A 17,504-nucleotide genomic window follows, 5' to 3' on the forward strand; every position below is an offset into this window, starting at 1 on the left:
ATCCCAGTTAAAGTCAGCTATTTTCTTTTTATCTTCATCATTCAATGGGTCTCAAGCTGTTACATCCGGTGGACTGTTAACTACAATCCATAATCCATCTTTACGCAGAAGTAAGCTGCACCACAGACCAGGAAACATAGTTCGTTCCATCCAACTGGGTTATCTGGAATATACTGGTTGACTGTTCTTGTGCCATTGGTAGTTTAACAATAAACTGCAATCGGCTGGCTGAATATCAAACTACATTCACACTGATTCTCAATTTCTCTCTGGGCCCATAACCAACGTTATGATATATACAGAATAACCCTTGAATAACAAGGGTATGCACATGGAAACGTTTATGAGAGTAGTTATGAATAATTATTCAGCCATACATGGATACACTAAATTGAGTTAAAGTTTACTTTAAGAAATAGTACAGTCCAATAAACGGTCCAGGTCATATACGTTTTACAGTCCAAAGAATATCCAATTACAAAGTCGTCTTACCAGTTGCCTTTGTCATTTCCAGTAAACAAAAATATCAAAGTATAAGCACAGCATAAACACAACAGAGAATCTTAGATAGCAACAGAGTGTCAGAGAGACAGAATGTCAGAGAGAACAAGCCATGATCTCTAGCTCCATCTTAGGGTAATTTGCAATATAATCAACCAAACGGAATATAGTATAAATCAATACAGTGATTTTGTCTTAAAGCTACAAACGTACATTGTTGGTTTATATATTGCCAACCCAACTAATTGGTGGACAGATTCCTAACGGGGTATGCTGGAGGATGACAGGGTCCCATCAATGATTTGGGGGCGGGGGCAGGTCTGGCCTCTAGATCTGGTCATTTTGGGGAGGGGGCTGCTCTTCTTTCTGGGGAGGGGGCTTTGCAAGCTGAGGAAGGGGCTCTTTCTGGGAGGGTGGCTGATATTGGGTGGGTGGGTGCTGGGTGAATAATTAATGATGTCTTATCTTGGGAATGGGACTTTATTCTTTCGGGGGTTGCAAGTAGGAAGGGGCTCTGGGAGGAGGGCTGATATTGGGGGCTGCCTGGACGATGAAAGGGTCCCATGAATGATTTGAGGGGAGGGTCTGGCCTCTAGATCTTGTCTTATTTGGGGAAGGAGCTTTCTATTCTTTCTAAGGGGCGGGGCTTTAGGATAGGCTGATACTGGGTGAGGGGGCTTTCTGGAAGATAAAAAGTCCCATCCATCATTTGGGGGAAAGGTCTTGTCTTATTTTGGAGGTGGGGGCTTCTCTGGGGGAGGGGCTTTGCAGGCTGAAGAAGGGGCTGCCTGGGACGGGGGGGTGATATTGGGTGGGGGGCTTGTCTAGAACAGGAAGGGGGTCCCACAAATTTTTGAGGGAGGGTCTGGCCATTAGATCATCTCTTATTTTGTGGAAAGGGGCTATTATTATTTCTGGGGGTTGAAGTCTGAGGAGGGGTTCTTTGGGGGCTGATATTGGGTGAGGGGGCTAGCTGGAAGAGAAAAATATCACATAACTGATTTAAGAGGGAGGGGGTTATACTCTGGAGATGCTGGAATCTGCACTTGGGGGAGGAATTAGTCCAGTTTGGTATATCGAAGCCCTAATGATGTTATCTAGTTGGGTCGTGAGACATCTGCGGAAAGAAACCGAGCCGAAAAAGCACTGAAGGACTCCACAATCTTTCTGCCTCCTCCTCCTTTCCCAAAGCCCCTCTTTCTCCTACCACTGATTCTGTTCCCTAGTTGGGTCGTGAGATGTCCGCGAGAAAACCACCAAGCTCAGAGACCACTGAGGACCGCACAGTTCTTCCTTCCTCCTCAATCGCCTCTCTTTCTCCTATCACTGATTCTGTTCCCTAGTTGGGTCGTGAGATGTCCGCGAGAAAACCACCGAGCCCAGAAAGCATCGAAGGACCCCACATTGGCACTGTGAGCATCCATTAATTGAAATTCTGTGGAGTCCTCGGGGGGGGGGGTGTCTCTCAGGTGGATGGGGTTGTTTTTTGGTTTGTTTTTTGGCAGACGTCTCATGACCCAACTAGATAGCATCATCAGTGCTCAAGGAGACATGGGATTGTGGAGAAGAAGAGGGGAAAGAAACTGTGAGATCCTTGGTGGTCTCTGAGCTGGAGGATTTTCTTGCAGACGTTTCGTGACCCAACTAACAAATGTCATCAGTGCTGGAAGAACGGAGGGAGGGAGGGAGGAGACGGACTGGGGCATCGTTGGTGCTCTCCTAAACGCTGAAATATTTTTGAATTTATTCCAACGGCTTTTTAACTATCCATCCATCCATCCATCCATCCATCCATCTATCTATCCGGGGTGGGATCCGACCGGTATAACTACCGGTTTGGTGGTTTATGATTTGCACACTCCTGTGCACCTGACGCGCGCTGTGTGTGCGTGTAAATCGGCATCATCTAGCTGCCTGAATGGCTGAGTAGCACTGCACGCAGGTGCGCACCACTCAAAACATGCCTTTTTTACTGCTTTTTCAACCACAGCTGTGCCGCGCAAAGCAGCTGAGGTTGAAAAATCAGGAAATAAAGGTCAGGTAAGAGCCCGGGCAGGCGGGTGGGCCAAAACAGCAGCAGACACAGAATCTGCTGCTCTTCGGAGCTACCAGTTCTACAGAGCCGGACAGAACCAGTAGAATCCCACCCCTGTATCTATCTATGAACATAATATCATATATGTATGTATGTGTGTATATATATCATATCTCTCTATCGTCTATCCATCCTTTATATCTCTAAAGTATATCTAATCTATATATCTAAATATATGTCATATCTATCATCTATCCATCTATATCTCTCTCTCTAAAGTATATCTAATCTATATATCTAAATATATGTCATATCTATCATCTATCCATCTATATCTCTCTCTCTAAAGTATATCTAATCTATATATCTAAATATATCTATCATCTATCCATCTTCTCTCTTATCATTTCTATATCTATCTGTCCATCTAATCTAATCCATGTATCCTCTCATCTATATCATCTATATCTCTCTCATTTCTATCTATCTCTATCTCTATCATTTATCGCTTTATATCTATATATCTCTATCATGTCTGTCTGTCTCTCTGTCTATCTTTATCTCTATCATTATCATCTGTCAGTCTAGTCTATCTAATCCATGTATCATCTCTCTCATCTACAGTATATCTTATCTAAAAACGCTGCTGGAATAAATTATAGGTATGTGTGTATGCATAATTGTGTGTGTGTGTGTGTGTAAATATATTTTAAAAGTATATTTTCTGTCATCTGCTGGGGATTTTAATATGGGTTTCCCGAACCGTAACAACCATAATCAACACAATTTGCAGTTCTCTACTTCTCCGGAGTCAAATAATGGGATCGTTGGGATTTTCGGCTTCCTCGCCTCTTGTCGCTGCAGGACGAGACTCCCACTGCCTGACTCCAGCCTCTGTTTCCCCCCCTGCAAAGCGTTTGCTGCAGGAATCTGGTTAGAGTCTGAATGATGCCTCCAGTTTTGGAGATCGTGAGGTAGGTAGGTAGGTAGGTAGATAAATAGATAGATAGTAGACAGAAAGGATGGATGGATGAGATAAATAGGTGATTGAGGTAGATAGATAATAGGTGATTGATAGATAATGGAGATAGATAAATAGATAATAGAGATAGATGATAGAGATAGATGAGATAAATAGGAGAGAGGGGGGGTGATAGATAATAGAGATGTGTGATATAGATAGATGAGATACATAGGTGATAGATAGATAGGAGAGAGAGAAAGGTAGATGATAGATGAAAATGATAGATAAATATAGATTGATAGATATACATATACATATAAATAAAAAAGGGGGGTTGAGACTGGAAAAGAGTGCAGAGAAGAGCAGTGAAGAGGATTAAAGGCCTGGAGACCAAAACATACGAAGAACGGTTGCAGGAATTGAGTAGGGCCAACCGAGAGTAAAGGAGGAGTACAGGGGAAGACATGAGAGCAGCATTCCAATATTGGACAGGCTGGTCCAAAGAAGGGGAGAGGTGGTCCACTTTTTATCCAAAGCACCAAAAGGCAGGACAATAAACAACGGATGGAAACTGATCCAGGAGAGAAGCAGCCTGGAATGAAGGAGAAATTTCCCACCAGTAGGGACAGTGAACCAGTGGAACTGCTTGCCACTAGAAGTTGTGAATGCTCCATCACAGGAGGTTTTTAAGAAGAGACTGGACAGCCATTGGTTTGAAATGGTCTTGAAGGTCTTCTAGTCCAACCCCCTGCTCGAGCAGGAGACTTACAGAATGACATAGTTGGAAGGGACCTCAGAGGTCATCTAGTCCAACCCCCTTGTCAGGCAGGAAACCCCACCCCTCTTTTCGGACAAACGGCCTTGCAATCTCTTCTTAAAAGCCTCCAAGCAATGGAGCCCTTACAACTTCTGGTGTGAAGCAGTCTCCAACCATACAAGGCACAATTACGGCCCTCGCTTCCGCTTTGCGGCCAAACTGCCATGCCCTTGTGACCTCCGGGTTCACTGAACAACTGGGTTTACACGCTCCCATCGCGTGACCGGGCGATTTTACGAGTGTGACAACTTAATGAGGGCAATGGGCCAGCTCCATGACAGTTGTTGGCGAAGGACTTCCTGTATATCTTCATGTTAATAAAAGACAACGGGTAGTTGGCTGACGGCCATCATTTTGGTCGCTAAACAAGACTGTTTGCTGCGCTCCTCGTTCGATGCATCATGCAGTTGTTAAGTGAAGTGGGTGTTAAGTGAACTTGGCTCATCAGAAGGTCACGAAAAGAGGATTGTCCGTCATAAAGATGAGTCCATTGCTGAGTGTCTGGGTGTGGGATCCCAGGGATGCAGCAGTGGTCGTCTGTGTAAGACACCGTCCCGAGTCCCTTTCCCGTCGGAACTTCGAACTGTCACTAAATGGTACAGTTGGATCCGAGCACAAAGGAAAGAAGGGTGTTTGGTGAACCTTGCCAACTTTTAAGTCTTTTGTGTGCGCTGGACCGCAACTCCCAGAATTCTCTCCGCCGGCTGCAGCATTCTGGGAAGTTGAAGTCTGACGGCCCCACGTTGGGCAGATGGAGAAGGTTGTCTTGATTGTCGGCAGGAAATTATTTTCCCCTCCTTATTCCCTGTTTGTGGTTCTTCCAAGGGACCCCCCCACACACACACACAACTCAGGTTGCAAAGTTGTAGTTGTTGCTAGGTTCGTGAGTTGCCTCCTCCAGGGGTGGGAATGGGCGTGGCCTAGTCAAGCCTCGGATTCATTCACCGAACCAGCCGTAAAGTTAGCTACTGGTTCGTTACCGGTTTGCCTGAACCGGGGCAAACTGGTATCTGCCCACCCTTGGCTTGGACCTTGAGCAGCTCCGGATTCTGTTCTTGTTCTGGGAAAGATTTGATTGGAGCTTGAGGTGGAAATCCTTCAGCAAGCCCTTGGTGCACAACCGAGGAAACTGGGGAAGAAGAAGAATTCCTCCAGACACAAAGGTTTTGAAAACGGGAAGAGCAGAACTCATTTATGCATTCCTTCCTTCCTTCCTTCCTTCCTTCCTTCCTTCCTTCCTTCCTTCCTTCCTTCCTCCCTCCCTCCCTCCTTCCCTCCTTCCTTCCTTCCTTCCTTCCTCCCTCCCTCCCTCCCTCCCTCCCTCCCTCCTTCCTTCCTTCCTTCCTTCCTTCCTTCCTTCCTTCCTTCCTTACTTCATTTAATTTTTAATGGTTTCTAGAGACAATTCATTCGTTATATTTTTATCCTGCTGGAGACAATACTTCATATATTCATTTGTTTGTTCGTTCATTCATTAATTCATTCATTGGGCTTTTATTCCACAGAAGACCACAAATATATTAGTCTCTAATAGTCTCATTAGAGACAGTTTGTTTGTTTGTTTGTTCGTTCATTCATTTATCCCCCAGGAGACAATTATTGCTCATGTATTGTTCATTCATTTATTCATTTAAAAAAAGATTATTATTTTATTTTCCAAATCACACATCTCTCTTTACATTGTTAACATATTGTGTCATAGATATTACATATATTTACATTTATTTCTTCTATACATTAATCCTTATTCCTATGTTCTATCCACATACCATCTATCCCATACCGCACAGTATTCTGATTCCTCCTTTTCTTTTAGTTCTATTGTAAGTTTGTCCATCTCGGCACATTCTAATATTTTTTGTATTAACATCTCTTCAGACGGTATATTTTCCAATTTCCAACCCTGCGCAAAAACTCTCCTTGCAGCGATTCTTATGATGGATTGGATTTGTTTGCTAAATTTCCTTTTAATTATGCCCAGTAGGAATACTTCGGGTTTAAGTTCTCTTTGATGCTCTGTTTACCTCCTGCACCCATCTTTTGTATTTTCATCCAATATTTTCTGGCTTTGGGGCATTGCCACCACATATGAAAGAACGTTCCATCTTTCTGCTTGCATTTCCAGAACTCTGATTTCCTCTTTGGGTACATTTTTGCCAATCTTGCAAATATCCTGCAGGAGACAATAGCTCATATATATATTTGTTCATTCATTCATTTAATTTTTAATGGTCTTATTAGAGACCATTTGCTTGTTTGTTCATTCATTCATTGGATTGTTTATCCTTCAGGAGTCAATAGCTCATGTATATATTTGTTCATTCATTCATTTAATTTTTAATGGTCTCATTGGAGAGCTGTCAACTCATAAAATATTTCCCTGGTCTTTTAGAGTTGCCAACAGAAAGGGAGCGGGGAGCAGTGTAGCAGCTTCCAAAACTGAAACTGCATTCCATACATGTTTTCATAGATGGTTTCCAGGTGACTGTCTGTTGTCCGCCCATCACCCCAAAACTGATGGGGGTACAGAGAGTGCTGTCTTAGAGCAGTACCTTCTGTCAACTCATAAAATACTTCTACAATCTTAGTTGCCAACCGAAAAGGAGGGGGGAGCAGTGCAGCAGCTTGGAAACAGAAAGTGCATTCCATCAATAGTTTTTCAGAGATGGTAACAAGTGACCGAAGTTTCTGCCATGCAAAATTCTAACTGGAGAGCATGATTGATGACTCTGGGCTATGGATGTGTCCCATTGGAGGATATGAATTACGATACATCCGGCGGGGGGGGAGGGGAAACCAGGGTCAAGGGTGACAAGGAATGATGTGCCTCAGAGTCAGCTACACCCAGGCAGCACCGGCATGTCTACACCTAATAAATCTTCTTGAAGCTTTAAAAATCTGGCTAAGGACTCATGATTTAAATGGGGGTAACTACCGGAGCCCTGACAAGAGTGTTCTTTCATTCATTGGATTGTTTATCCCCAGGGTCAGCAACCTGTGGCTCTAGAGCCACATGTGGCTCTTTCATCCCTCTGCTGCGGCTCCCTATCGCCGGTCGGCTCCACAATTGATAGGGCATTCCGTTAAGACAGGTAGAGGAAAAAGGACGCCGTGCTAGGAGGAGACTCTATGGAGTGGGGGAACTGGACTTTCGGTCAGCTCCAGAATTGAACCGGGAGAGGGGAGCTTCCGGTAAGGACTTTTGTGGCTCTTTGTGAGTGATTAAGGTTGCCGACCCCTGGTTTATCCTGCAGAAGACAGGATACGTGACGACTTAATGACGGCAACGGACTGGCTCCATTACAATCGTTGTTGAAGGACTTCCTGTACAAATTACCGTTCATAAAAGACGACGGATCATCCCGGGCGTACGACCATCCTTTCTGCTGCTAAGCAAGACCGTTCATAAGCGGGTTTGGCCTCCGTTTTATGACCCAGCTGGGCCCCCCTGTTCTTTAAGCGAATCATTCCGGTGGGGAAGTTCATCCCCCACGGTCGTTAAGCGAAATCGGTGGATGATGTTTTGTCGGAAGGTCACAAATCTCCTGACCCTAGACCCTAGACCCGTCGTAAACACAAGTCAGTCGGAACTTGGACCCGGGGCGATGGGCGTTATGTGTGAACAATGGGCCTAAGTCCCTTTTGTCCCTGCCAATAAGCTGACGGTTGTAGATCGAGGGCTTTCTGTACGCCCTCCTTTGGTGCTGGGATGTTGTCACTTTGAATGGTCACTAAACAAATTGTCGTAAATCAAGGATTGCCTGCCGTGGATACACTGAGGCTGGTCTCTCCTCTCACACTGTTTCTTGATTTTCAAATCTTTCCTAGAGAATGCAGACACAATTCTCTTGCTTTCCTGAAGGCGTTTTATTTTATTACTAGCTCAATACCTGTGCTTTGCTATCAGTGTGTAAGAGAGTTGAGGGCTGTTTGGAAACTGAAACCGTATTTGATGGGTGAGCAAGAAGGAGACAGCAAGGAGCCTGGGCATGGCTTAGCTCAACTGTTCTGTACTAAAGCTGCTGGTGCTCTGAAACTGAAACTCCTCTGCTTGTGTTTTGCATTGGGAACAGATTTCTTTTCAGGTGGGGAGGGGGAGTAGAACTCCTTAGCATCAGAGCATGTTAATAATAATAATAATAATATAGGAAATACTAATGCTCTGATGGTCATTTTGAAAAATCCTTTCTTCGTGAGCCCCTAGAAGCCAAGAGGAACATCCGGGCCAAATGTCAAGTTTCTAGGCTTGACGGTTCTGGAGATTTTGTGATGATGCGTGAGGGGTATTTCGCTTTTTGATTGATTTGATTGTGAAAATTTCTCTTTTCTTCCCTCCCGCAGGAACTGGATCATTTCTGTCTGCTCAGAGATGTTCTCCCTGAATTCATGTAGAAGAGGTAAGAGGTCAGTCGAGCCGGGAGCAGAAGGGCCTGGAGGGGAAAAAGCCTTGGGCTCACAGAACCTTCAAATAACAGAAGGGACCTCGGAGGTCATCTAATCCAACCTCCTGCTCAAGCGGGAGACCCTTATAGAATCATGGAATGACAGAGGTGGAAAGGACCTTGAAGGTCATCTAGCCCAACCCCCTGCTCAAGCAGGAGGCCTTTACTGAATCATGGAATAATAGACATGGAAGGGACTTCAGAGGTCATCTTATCAAGCCCCCTGCTCAATCAGGAGACTCTTGCAGAATAACAAGAGTTGGAAGGGACCTCAGAGGTCATCTAGTCCAACCCTCTGCTCGAGCAAGAGATGCTTACAGAATAACAGTGTTGGAAAGGACCTTGGAGGTCTTCTAGTCCAACCCCCTATTCAAGCAGGAGACCCTTACAGAATTGCAGAATAACAAGTATTGGAAGGGACCTCAGTAGTCATCTAGTCCAGCCGCCTGCTCAATCAGGAGACCTTTACAGAATAAATAAGAGTTGGAAGAGACCTCGGAGGTCATCTAGTCCAACCCTCTGCTCAAGCAGAAGACCCTTACAGAATCATGGAATAAGAGTTGGAAAGGACCTTGGAAGTCATCTAGTCCAACCATCTGCTCGAGCAGAACATTGTTACAGAATCATGGAATAACAAGAGTTGGAAGGGACCTCAGAGGTCTTCTAATCTAACCCCCTGCTTGACCTGGAGACCCTTAGAGAATTGGTGCTCTAGGTGGTTTTCTTGCAGACGTCTCGTGACCCAACTAGGGAATATCATCAGTTTCTGGAGGGAGGAAGAGGGAGGGGGGGAAATCCCATAGCTTCGTTTCTGCGCCTGCGCAGTGGCGGCAGGTACTGCGGCTCTTGCAGCGAAAAGCCTGTTCTATCTCTCATCTCTTCCGCCTGGCGCGGAAGCTCTGGCCTCGCTCTCTTTCCTCTGTCTTCCCGCCCTCGGCCTGGCGTCGCAAGGGGTCGCTCCGTCTCCTCGCCGCTGCGGACGCTCTAGCCTCGCTTCTCGCTTCCCTCTGCCTTTCCGCTGTTCGCCTGGCGCCACGCGGGGGCGTTTCCCTCTCATCGCCGCCGCGGACGCTGTTCTCCGCGCTCCCCCTCGCGGAGCCGCTCCTTTTCCTCGCAGACGCTCTGGCCTCGGTCTCTCTCGTCCTCCTCCCCGCCGTTCCGCATTCGACCTCGCGCCGCGCGAGGCGCTCGCGACTCGTCTCTCTCTCTTTCCCCCCTTCCCGCGGACGCTCTGGCCTTTCCATCTCGCAGTTTCCCCGGCTCTCCCTAATTCCGCATGGCGGTCCCTTGCCGGCTTTTGCGGGGTCTCTTTCGGGGGGGAAGCTTCACGGGAACCCCCGGCTTGGTGGGGCCCTGGCGGTCTCGCTGCTACACCCGCGTCGCCGGACCGGAGGAAGCGGAGGAAGGCGGCCGTGACGGAGAGATGGGCCGGGAGGGCGAGGAAGGCGCGCTCTTGCGGATCGCGCCACCCAAGCTGCCTCGGGGTAAATGGGGAGGGGGTCTCTGGGGAAGGACGGGGGGGCGGAGGGATAAATAAGGGGGTGGGTCAGGATTGGGAGGGGATAGAGGGGAAGGAATGGGGGTTATTGAGCCTCCCCTTTCGGGGTGGGAATGGGGGATTCAGCCCCGACTTTGAGGGAGGAAATGGGGGTTCAGCCTCCTTTGGGAGTGGGAATGGGGGTATTGAGACCCCCTTTGGCGGCAGGAATGGGGGATTCAGCCCTCTTGAGGGCAGGAGTGGGGGGGTCTGTCCCGGAGTAAATGGGGTTCTGTTCCCCCCCGTTTGAGACAGGATCATGGGGGCACTGTACCCCAGACTCTATAGGGTAAGTGGGAGGGGATCTCTATGGGGCAGGATCGGGGGGGAGCTGCATCCTGGGGTAAAAAGGGATGCCCATCCTTTTGGGGCCATGATCAGGGGGAATTGAGCCCCCACTTTGTGGATCAGGATGTGGGGAGAATTGTGCCCTAGGCTGCCCTGTGGGGTCAATGGGAGGAGGGGTCCCAAGCCACCCCTTTTGGCTGAGATCAGGGTGGGGGGATTTAGACCCACATTTCGGGTGTGTGTGGGGCTTATCGGCCAGCCGGGAATGGCGGGGACTGCGGGTGCCCTTTGGCCCTTCACCTTCTGGAACCTCGGCCCCAGACTGTGGGGGGTGGGGGGCTTACCAGACTGTGACCTTCAAACTCCAGAGGTGGGTATTCAGCAGGTTCTGATCAGTTCTGGAGAACCAGTAGTGGAGATTTTGAGTAGTTTGGAGAACCGGCCAATACCCCCTCGGACTGGAGATTTTACAGTATCCTTCCCCTGCCACGCCCACCAAGCCACGCCCACAGAACCGGTAGTAAAAATAATAATGAATCCCACCACTGTCAAATCCCCCTCCCTCCTAACACTGATAATATTCCCTAGTTGGGTCATGAGATGTCTGCAAGAAAACCACCCAACTCAGAACCCAACACGCCACAGCTCTCCTCTCCTTCCTTCCTTCTTCCACCACTGATGATCTTACCTAGTTGGGTCATGAGACATTTGCAAGGAAACTACCAAGTTCAGAGAGCCCCAAAGAGCCTTCCTTCCTTCCTTCCTTCCTTCCTTCCTTCCTTCCTTCCTTCCTTCCTTTTCCTTCCTTCCTGCCTTCCTGCCTTCCTGCCTGCCTTCCTTCCTTCCTTCCTTCCTTCCTTCCTTCCTTCCTTCCTTCCTTCCTTCCTTCCTTCCTTTTCCTTCCTTCCTTCCTTCCTTCCTTCCTTCCTTTTCCTTCCTTCCAGCACTGATGACGTTCCCTAGTTGGGTCATGAAACATCTGCAGGAAAACTACCCAGCTCAGAGAGCACCCAGGATGCCACAGCTCTCCTATCCTCTCCTTCCTTCCATCTTTCCTTCTCCCAGCACTTATGATCTTACCTAGTTGGGTCATGAGACATCTACAAGAAAGCTCCCCAGCTCAGGACTTCCGGTTTGCAGGGCTTCAGCAACAGACAGAAATCCGTGATCGTGCACGGTTTCTGTCTGGGCTCGCCACTGGAGCGCCCCGAGCTGGCTGGTTTCGGGGCTAAGCCACCCCGTAGAGGTGGTGAAGAGGGGGAAGACCACCAGCAGGGTCGAGGAAAGCCACATCTCTCCTCCTCAGCTGGCCATTACTCCCTTTCCCGAAGGTGGTTGCAGCGGTGGTCAGAAATGGCCACCACAAAGAAGAACTCGATCAGAAAAGAATGTACAGAAGGAAGATAAGTGAAAGTTTTGGCTGACCGGGTTAAATTGTAAAAGCAACAACCAAGGTACCCTGGAATTTAAACTTACAAAAAATAACATCGCTCCCAAAGAAGAGTTGGAAGCAGCGAAGGAAAGTGAAAAGGGAAAGGTTTGGCTTTTTTCCCCCTTCTCTCTCCTTCCCTATACTGACAACTAAGAAACTTAAATAAGAAATCGGAAAAATCCATTTTGACATCAATAGGCAATTAAGCTGAAAATAAAACAAAATGCCAAAGGGATAATAAAGATTTCTGGACATTAAAAACTTTCTTTTTCATAAGCAGGAAGGGAGAGAAAAAGAATAAGGGAAGGATCTGGAAGAGGGAGGAGACTGCCTGGAATTAAAAAGAATCTATAGTAAAACTTCAACAAGACTTCTCAAAGATACATTTTAACTGAAACTTTGCAACTAAATAGTAACCCCAGGAAGAGAAAGTGAAAAAAAAGAGCAAAAAAGAAACAGCTTGCATGTATTTGGATTATTTGGTGATCTTTGGATTCTTGGTTATTATATTTGAATGACTAAAATCAATCGGGTGGTTGTTTAAAAATTTATACAATGGCACCACTTCTGGATGAATTATAAATGGAACTTAAAAAGTACAAAGATGCACAAGAAGGGAAGGGTTCTTTTGGCTTCGTTTTTCAATTCTTAGAAATGGAGATTTGGAACTATGAGAAACAAGAAGAAAGCGACTGCAAAACAAGAAGACTGGGACAAAGAAGAAGCCATCTTTAATGAACAAGCAATTTTATGTGGGGAAGAAAAAGGAAAGGGGGAAAGAGAATGGAGAATTTAAGACTTAAAAAAACAACCAAAGAAAAGAAAAATAATTCAAAAAATAAGTATAATACTGGAAAGCAACAGAAAAGGGGAATACAGAAGAGAGAAATAGAGGTAGAGAGACGAGGGGGTAAAAAGGAGAGAGAGAAGAAGAAAGGGAAGAAAGAAAGGAAAAGAAGTTACAAAGGACCGGAGCAAGATATAGAGAAACAGGACCTATTTAGAGATAATGGGTGAAAATCTAACTGAAAAAGGGATTCTGTAAAGGTACATAATATTGTATTGTTATATTAGTAATAGAAATAACTTTAGAAACTTGGAAACAACGTATGATTAAAATGAGGGATAAAATAGTGTAATTTAGTGAAATGTTTGTGAATAAAATAAGTGAAATAAAATAAATGAGAAAATTGAAGTAAGAAGGGAATATTAATATTAATGATAGAATTGACTTGGAATGGAATGTTGTTTTAATTATATACATTTATAATTTTTTTCTTTTTTTAAGAATACGGTGTGTATTTTAAGAATGTACCAAGCAGAATCCGAATGGAAGTTATGTATTATATTGAATGTTACAACTTTAGGGAAAAGATATAAAGGCGTCATACTCCAATCAGTAACTACAGGAGAAATTTTGTTTAATGAGAAAAGATAATAGATAATTGAAACAGGACAGACAAAAAATATAAATACAATTATTTGAATTGAGATGAGATAATTAAAATTGAGAAAATTAAAAGAGGGGAGAAGCTATGCAGAAAACGTAAAATAGTAATAAGATATGGAATAGAATATAAAAATGAGCATGAACCTGAATTTGTGTCTGAACGAAGAAATGTAACCCGGGATTATGCTGCTTTCAAAAAAAGATGTTTTATTTGTATTTTTTTTCTTTTTGTGAAAACTCAAATAAAATTTACAAAAAAAAAAAAAAGAAAGAAAGCTCCCCAGCTCAGAGAGCACTAAGGACCCCTTCCTCTTCACAAACACCCTCCCACTAGCCCTGATGATGTTCCCTAATTGGGTCACAAAATGTCCGCAAGTTAAACTCCCCCTACAACCTTCGAGACCACCCAGTGCCCCTCAAGTTAGTTCACCCTTGCTTAACCTAAGACGGGTAGGCAACCCGCAGCTCTAGAGCCACATGTGGCTCTTTCCTCCCTCTGCTGCGGCTCTCTGTTGCTGGTTGGCTCCACAATTGATAGGGCGTTCGGTTAGGAGAGGTAGACGAAAAAGGACGCCGTGCTAGGAGGATACTGTATGGTAGGGAACCGGACTTCCGATTGGCTCCAGAATTGAATGGGGGGCTTCCGGTTAGGACTTCTGTGACTCTTGAGTGTTTAAGGTTGCTGACCCCTGACCTAGGACATCCTGAGTCTTCAGCAGCCTGTTTCAACTTCCTGACCGTTGGAAGATCGCGGTGGCGTCCCGAGAAAATACGATGCAGTTGTGTTCCTGTTCAACAGGGTTGTCGGGTAGAACTCACAACCCCTCTTGTGTCCTCTTTTTACGGCAGAAACCAGAGATTTGCTGAAGGAATTCCCGCAGCCGAAAAACCTTCTCAACAGCGTCATTGGACGCGCCCTCGGGATCTCCCATGCCAGAGACAAATTAATCTACATCCATTCCAATGGGCCACGAAAAAAGGTAATTTTTGTTAAAGAAAAATTCAAATTGTTTCTTTTTTTCTTTTAAAAAAAGAAAATTGAACCAGGATCCAAAAACCCTGGCTCAGTTTCCTACGTGCTAAACCCAAGAATCGAGGTAGTCTTTGACTTACGACGGCTCGCTTAACAACCAAAGGTAATGGGGGGAAAATATCAACTGTGGGTTGTTTTTTAAAACTTCGGTGTTCCTGAAGGTGGTGGTATCGAAATTCTGACGTTTAGTGTCTGACTCGACTTTACAACTGTCGTAGCGTCCCGCAATCCCCGTTTTTCGACCTCCCGATGAACCAAATCCCCAGGGATAAAAGCCAGCTTCACCTTCCTGGCCTCGTTTCAGGGCAGTCCTCAACGTACGATTGTAATGGCCCTAATTAAAGCATTATTCTTGAGCCAAACCACTTTCTGTGACGACTTAACAGCCACAATGGGGAGCTTCCGCCCCGGTCGTAAGTGGAGGACGAACGGTTCAAACCTTCCTCTTGCTTCCCCCCACCCTTGCAGAAAGTCACGCTCCTCATCAAGTGGCCCAAGAATGTGGAAGTGGAAGGCTACGGGACCAAGAAGATTGACGCCGAGAGACAAGCGGCTGCCGCTGCTTGCCAGCTCTTCAAGGTGGGAATTCCCGGTTGCGGCGGGTTTCACAGGCACCACCCCTTTTGGGACGGGTCAAGGTTTTTCCTTTTAGCGGGACTCGAAAGCCACGGGGACGGCTAGCAACAGAAAGGGCCACCATTGGGTAGTACCATTTCCTCGCAGATGTCTCGTGACCCGACTAGGGAACGCCATCTGTGTTAGGAGGAGGGGGAGAAGACTGCGTAGTTTGTTAAGGAAACTGCCAAGAAACCCCATAGTCATCCTCTTCCTCCTCCTCCTCGCAATCCTTCCCCCTTTCTGATTGATGATGTTATCTCTACCTAGCTTGTCCTCCGTTGTGCTGTCCAACCTAATTTCTTCCTTCGTCCCTTTTTACTCCCGACTTTCTTTTTCCTTCCTTCCTACTCCCCTCTTCCTTCCTTCCTTCCTTCCTTCCTTCCTTCCTTCCTTCCTTCCTTCCTTCCTTCCTTCCTTCCTTCCTTCCTTCCTTCTTTCTTTCTTTCTTTCTTTCTCTCTCTTTCCTTGCTGCTCCCTTTCTTTCTTTCTTCCTTGCTTCCTTCTTTCCTTGCTTCTTACTCCCCTTTTTTTTCTCTCTGTCTCTCATTCTCTTCTTTCTTTTTCTTTTCTTTTCTTTCCCCACCCCAGGGTTGGGGCTTACTGGGACCCCGAAATGAGCTTTTTGACGCCGCCAAGTACCGGATTCTGGCTGAGCAGCTGGGCTGCGCTGAGAAGAAGTGGTTTGTCGAAGCCACTGGCGGTCCAAATCCGGCCCTTCCCTGGCTGATCTCTCAACCTGCTGGCGACGGATGGAGCCCGAAGAGCCCGTCCAGCCCCTGGAGCACAGCCCTCTCCCCAAACCCCTCCGAAATGAAGAGCTGGAGGAGGGGGAGCTGGAGGAGGGGGAACTGGAGGAAGGGGAGCTGGAAGAAGATGCCATCGACCTCCACAACGGTCTCTCCGTGACGCGGCCAGGCACTCAGACACCACCCAGAGAGCTCAGGTATGACAACGATACCGTCTGTCCGTTCAGTGGGAGTTTTTTTGTCTTTTGTCATCCATGTTACTTGTTGGGTGCGACTTCAGGATTAGTGTTCAGGGCTGGATCCTCTGGCAGCGCCTGTCACAAAACAACAGCCTGCCGTCGACCCCGTTGGGGTTGCCGCGAAATGCATCATCCCAGTAAGAGGTTCTCGTGCACCAGTTGGAAGCTAGAACCTTTCCCGGTGTAGAGGTTTTTGAAGCTTCGGCCTGGTGGGGAGGGGAGGCCCGCACCTTCGCTCGTCCAGCGTCTTCGCTCGTCTGGTGTTTTCGCTCGTCTGGAGTCTTTGCTTGACCGGTGTCTTTGCTCGTCCGGCGTCTTACCTCATACAACGTCTTTGCTCATATGACATCTTCACTCACCCGGCGTCTTTGCTCATACAGCATCATCCGTTTTTCTCATACGGCGAATGTACGCCGCGCCCTCAAAGGACGACAACGCTGGTCGAGTCGGGAATCATCTTGGATTTGAACCCTGAGCCCTTATCTAAAAAATGAAATTCAGCAGCAAGAAAACTCAGGTCATCCATTGAGTTAAGGAAAAAAACCCAAATGTGATTCTCCGTTCTACAGCTAGCCCTCAGCTTACAACGATTCATTTAGTGACCCTTCAAAGTCACCGCATTCCTGAGAAACGAGGGCCGCTTTTCACAGTCACGACACCAGTTAGCATCCATACTGATGATGCAATCAAAATTCAGATGCCAGGCAACTGATTCGGACTTACGCCGGTTGCTGCATCCCGAAATCAGGCAATTCCCCCTTTGCAACTTTCTGACAAGCAATGGGGAAGCCAGATTCACTTTACAACCGGGTTACGACCTTCACCGTTTCAGGAATTCACTTAATGGCTACAAAATACGTTGTAAAACAGGGCAAAAACTAACACCTGCTTTACTAACTTAAATAATTGCAGAAATTCATGTAACCAGAGCGGTAGGAAAAGTTGTAAAAAAAAAACCTCCTTTAACAAATGTCTCAATTAGCAAGAAAAATTTAGGTGCCGTTAGTCGAGGGCTAACTGAAACTTTGTCCATGATTTAGACCAGGGGAATAAAAATCTAAGACAAAAGGATCGGTCAGATTTGGAGACGACACCCAACTGTTGTCTGAAATGCTGACATACCAGAAGATCGGCTCTAGATCCCAGAAGGATCTCAACTGATTTGAACCCGGGGCCCTATCTAAAGCATGCCGGTTGGGAGATTCTGGGAGTTGAAGTCCCTCCCTTTTAAAGCACGCCGGCTAGGGGATTATGCGACTTGGAGTCTTTCCCTCTTAAACCTTGCTGACTGGGGGATTCTGGGAGTTGGAGTCCATCCCTTCTTAAAGCATGCCGGCTGGGGGATTCTGGGAGTCAAAGCCCACCCCTCTGAAAGCTTACAAACTGGGGAATTCTCGGAGTT

At 46.5% G+C, this 17,504-nt stretch overlaps 1 protein-coding gene across 1 annotated transcript in view; it reads left to right on the plus strand.

The window, feature by feature from the left end:
- Positions 1-3,469: 3,469 nt before the first annotated feature.
- DHX30 (DExH-box helicase 30) overlaps positions 3,470-17,504 on the plus strand; it is a 35,819-nt gene continuing 21,784 nt past the window's right edge. The window contains 6 exon segments of the mRNA XM_087946154.1: positions 3,470-3,510; positions 8,659-8,714; positions 14,316-14,446; positions 14,968-15,078; positions 15,706-15,808; positions 15,811-16,060. Coding sequence (XP_087802280.1) covers positions 3,482-3,510; positions 8,659-8,714; positions 14,316-14,446; positions 14,968-15,078; positions 15,706-15,808; positions 15,811-16,060 — 680 coding nt within the window. The 5' untranslated portion in view covers positions 3,470-3,481.

Source organism: Notechis scutatus, chromosome Z (assembly GCF_049901735.1).
Source record: "Notechis scutatus isolate UNSWTSFEM ecotype Mainland chromosome Z, rNotScu1.2, whole genome shotgun sequence".
Classification (NCBI taxonomy): domain Eukaryota; kingdom Metazoa; phylum Chordata; class Lepidosauria; order Squamata; family Elapidae; genus Notechis; species Notechis scutatus.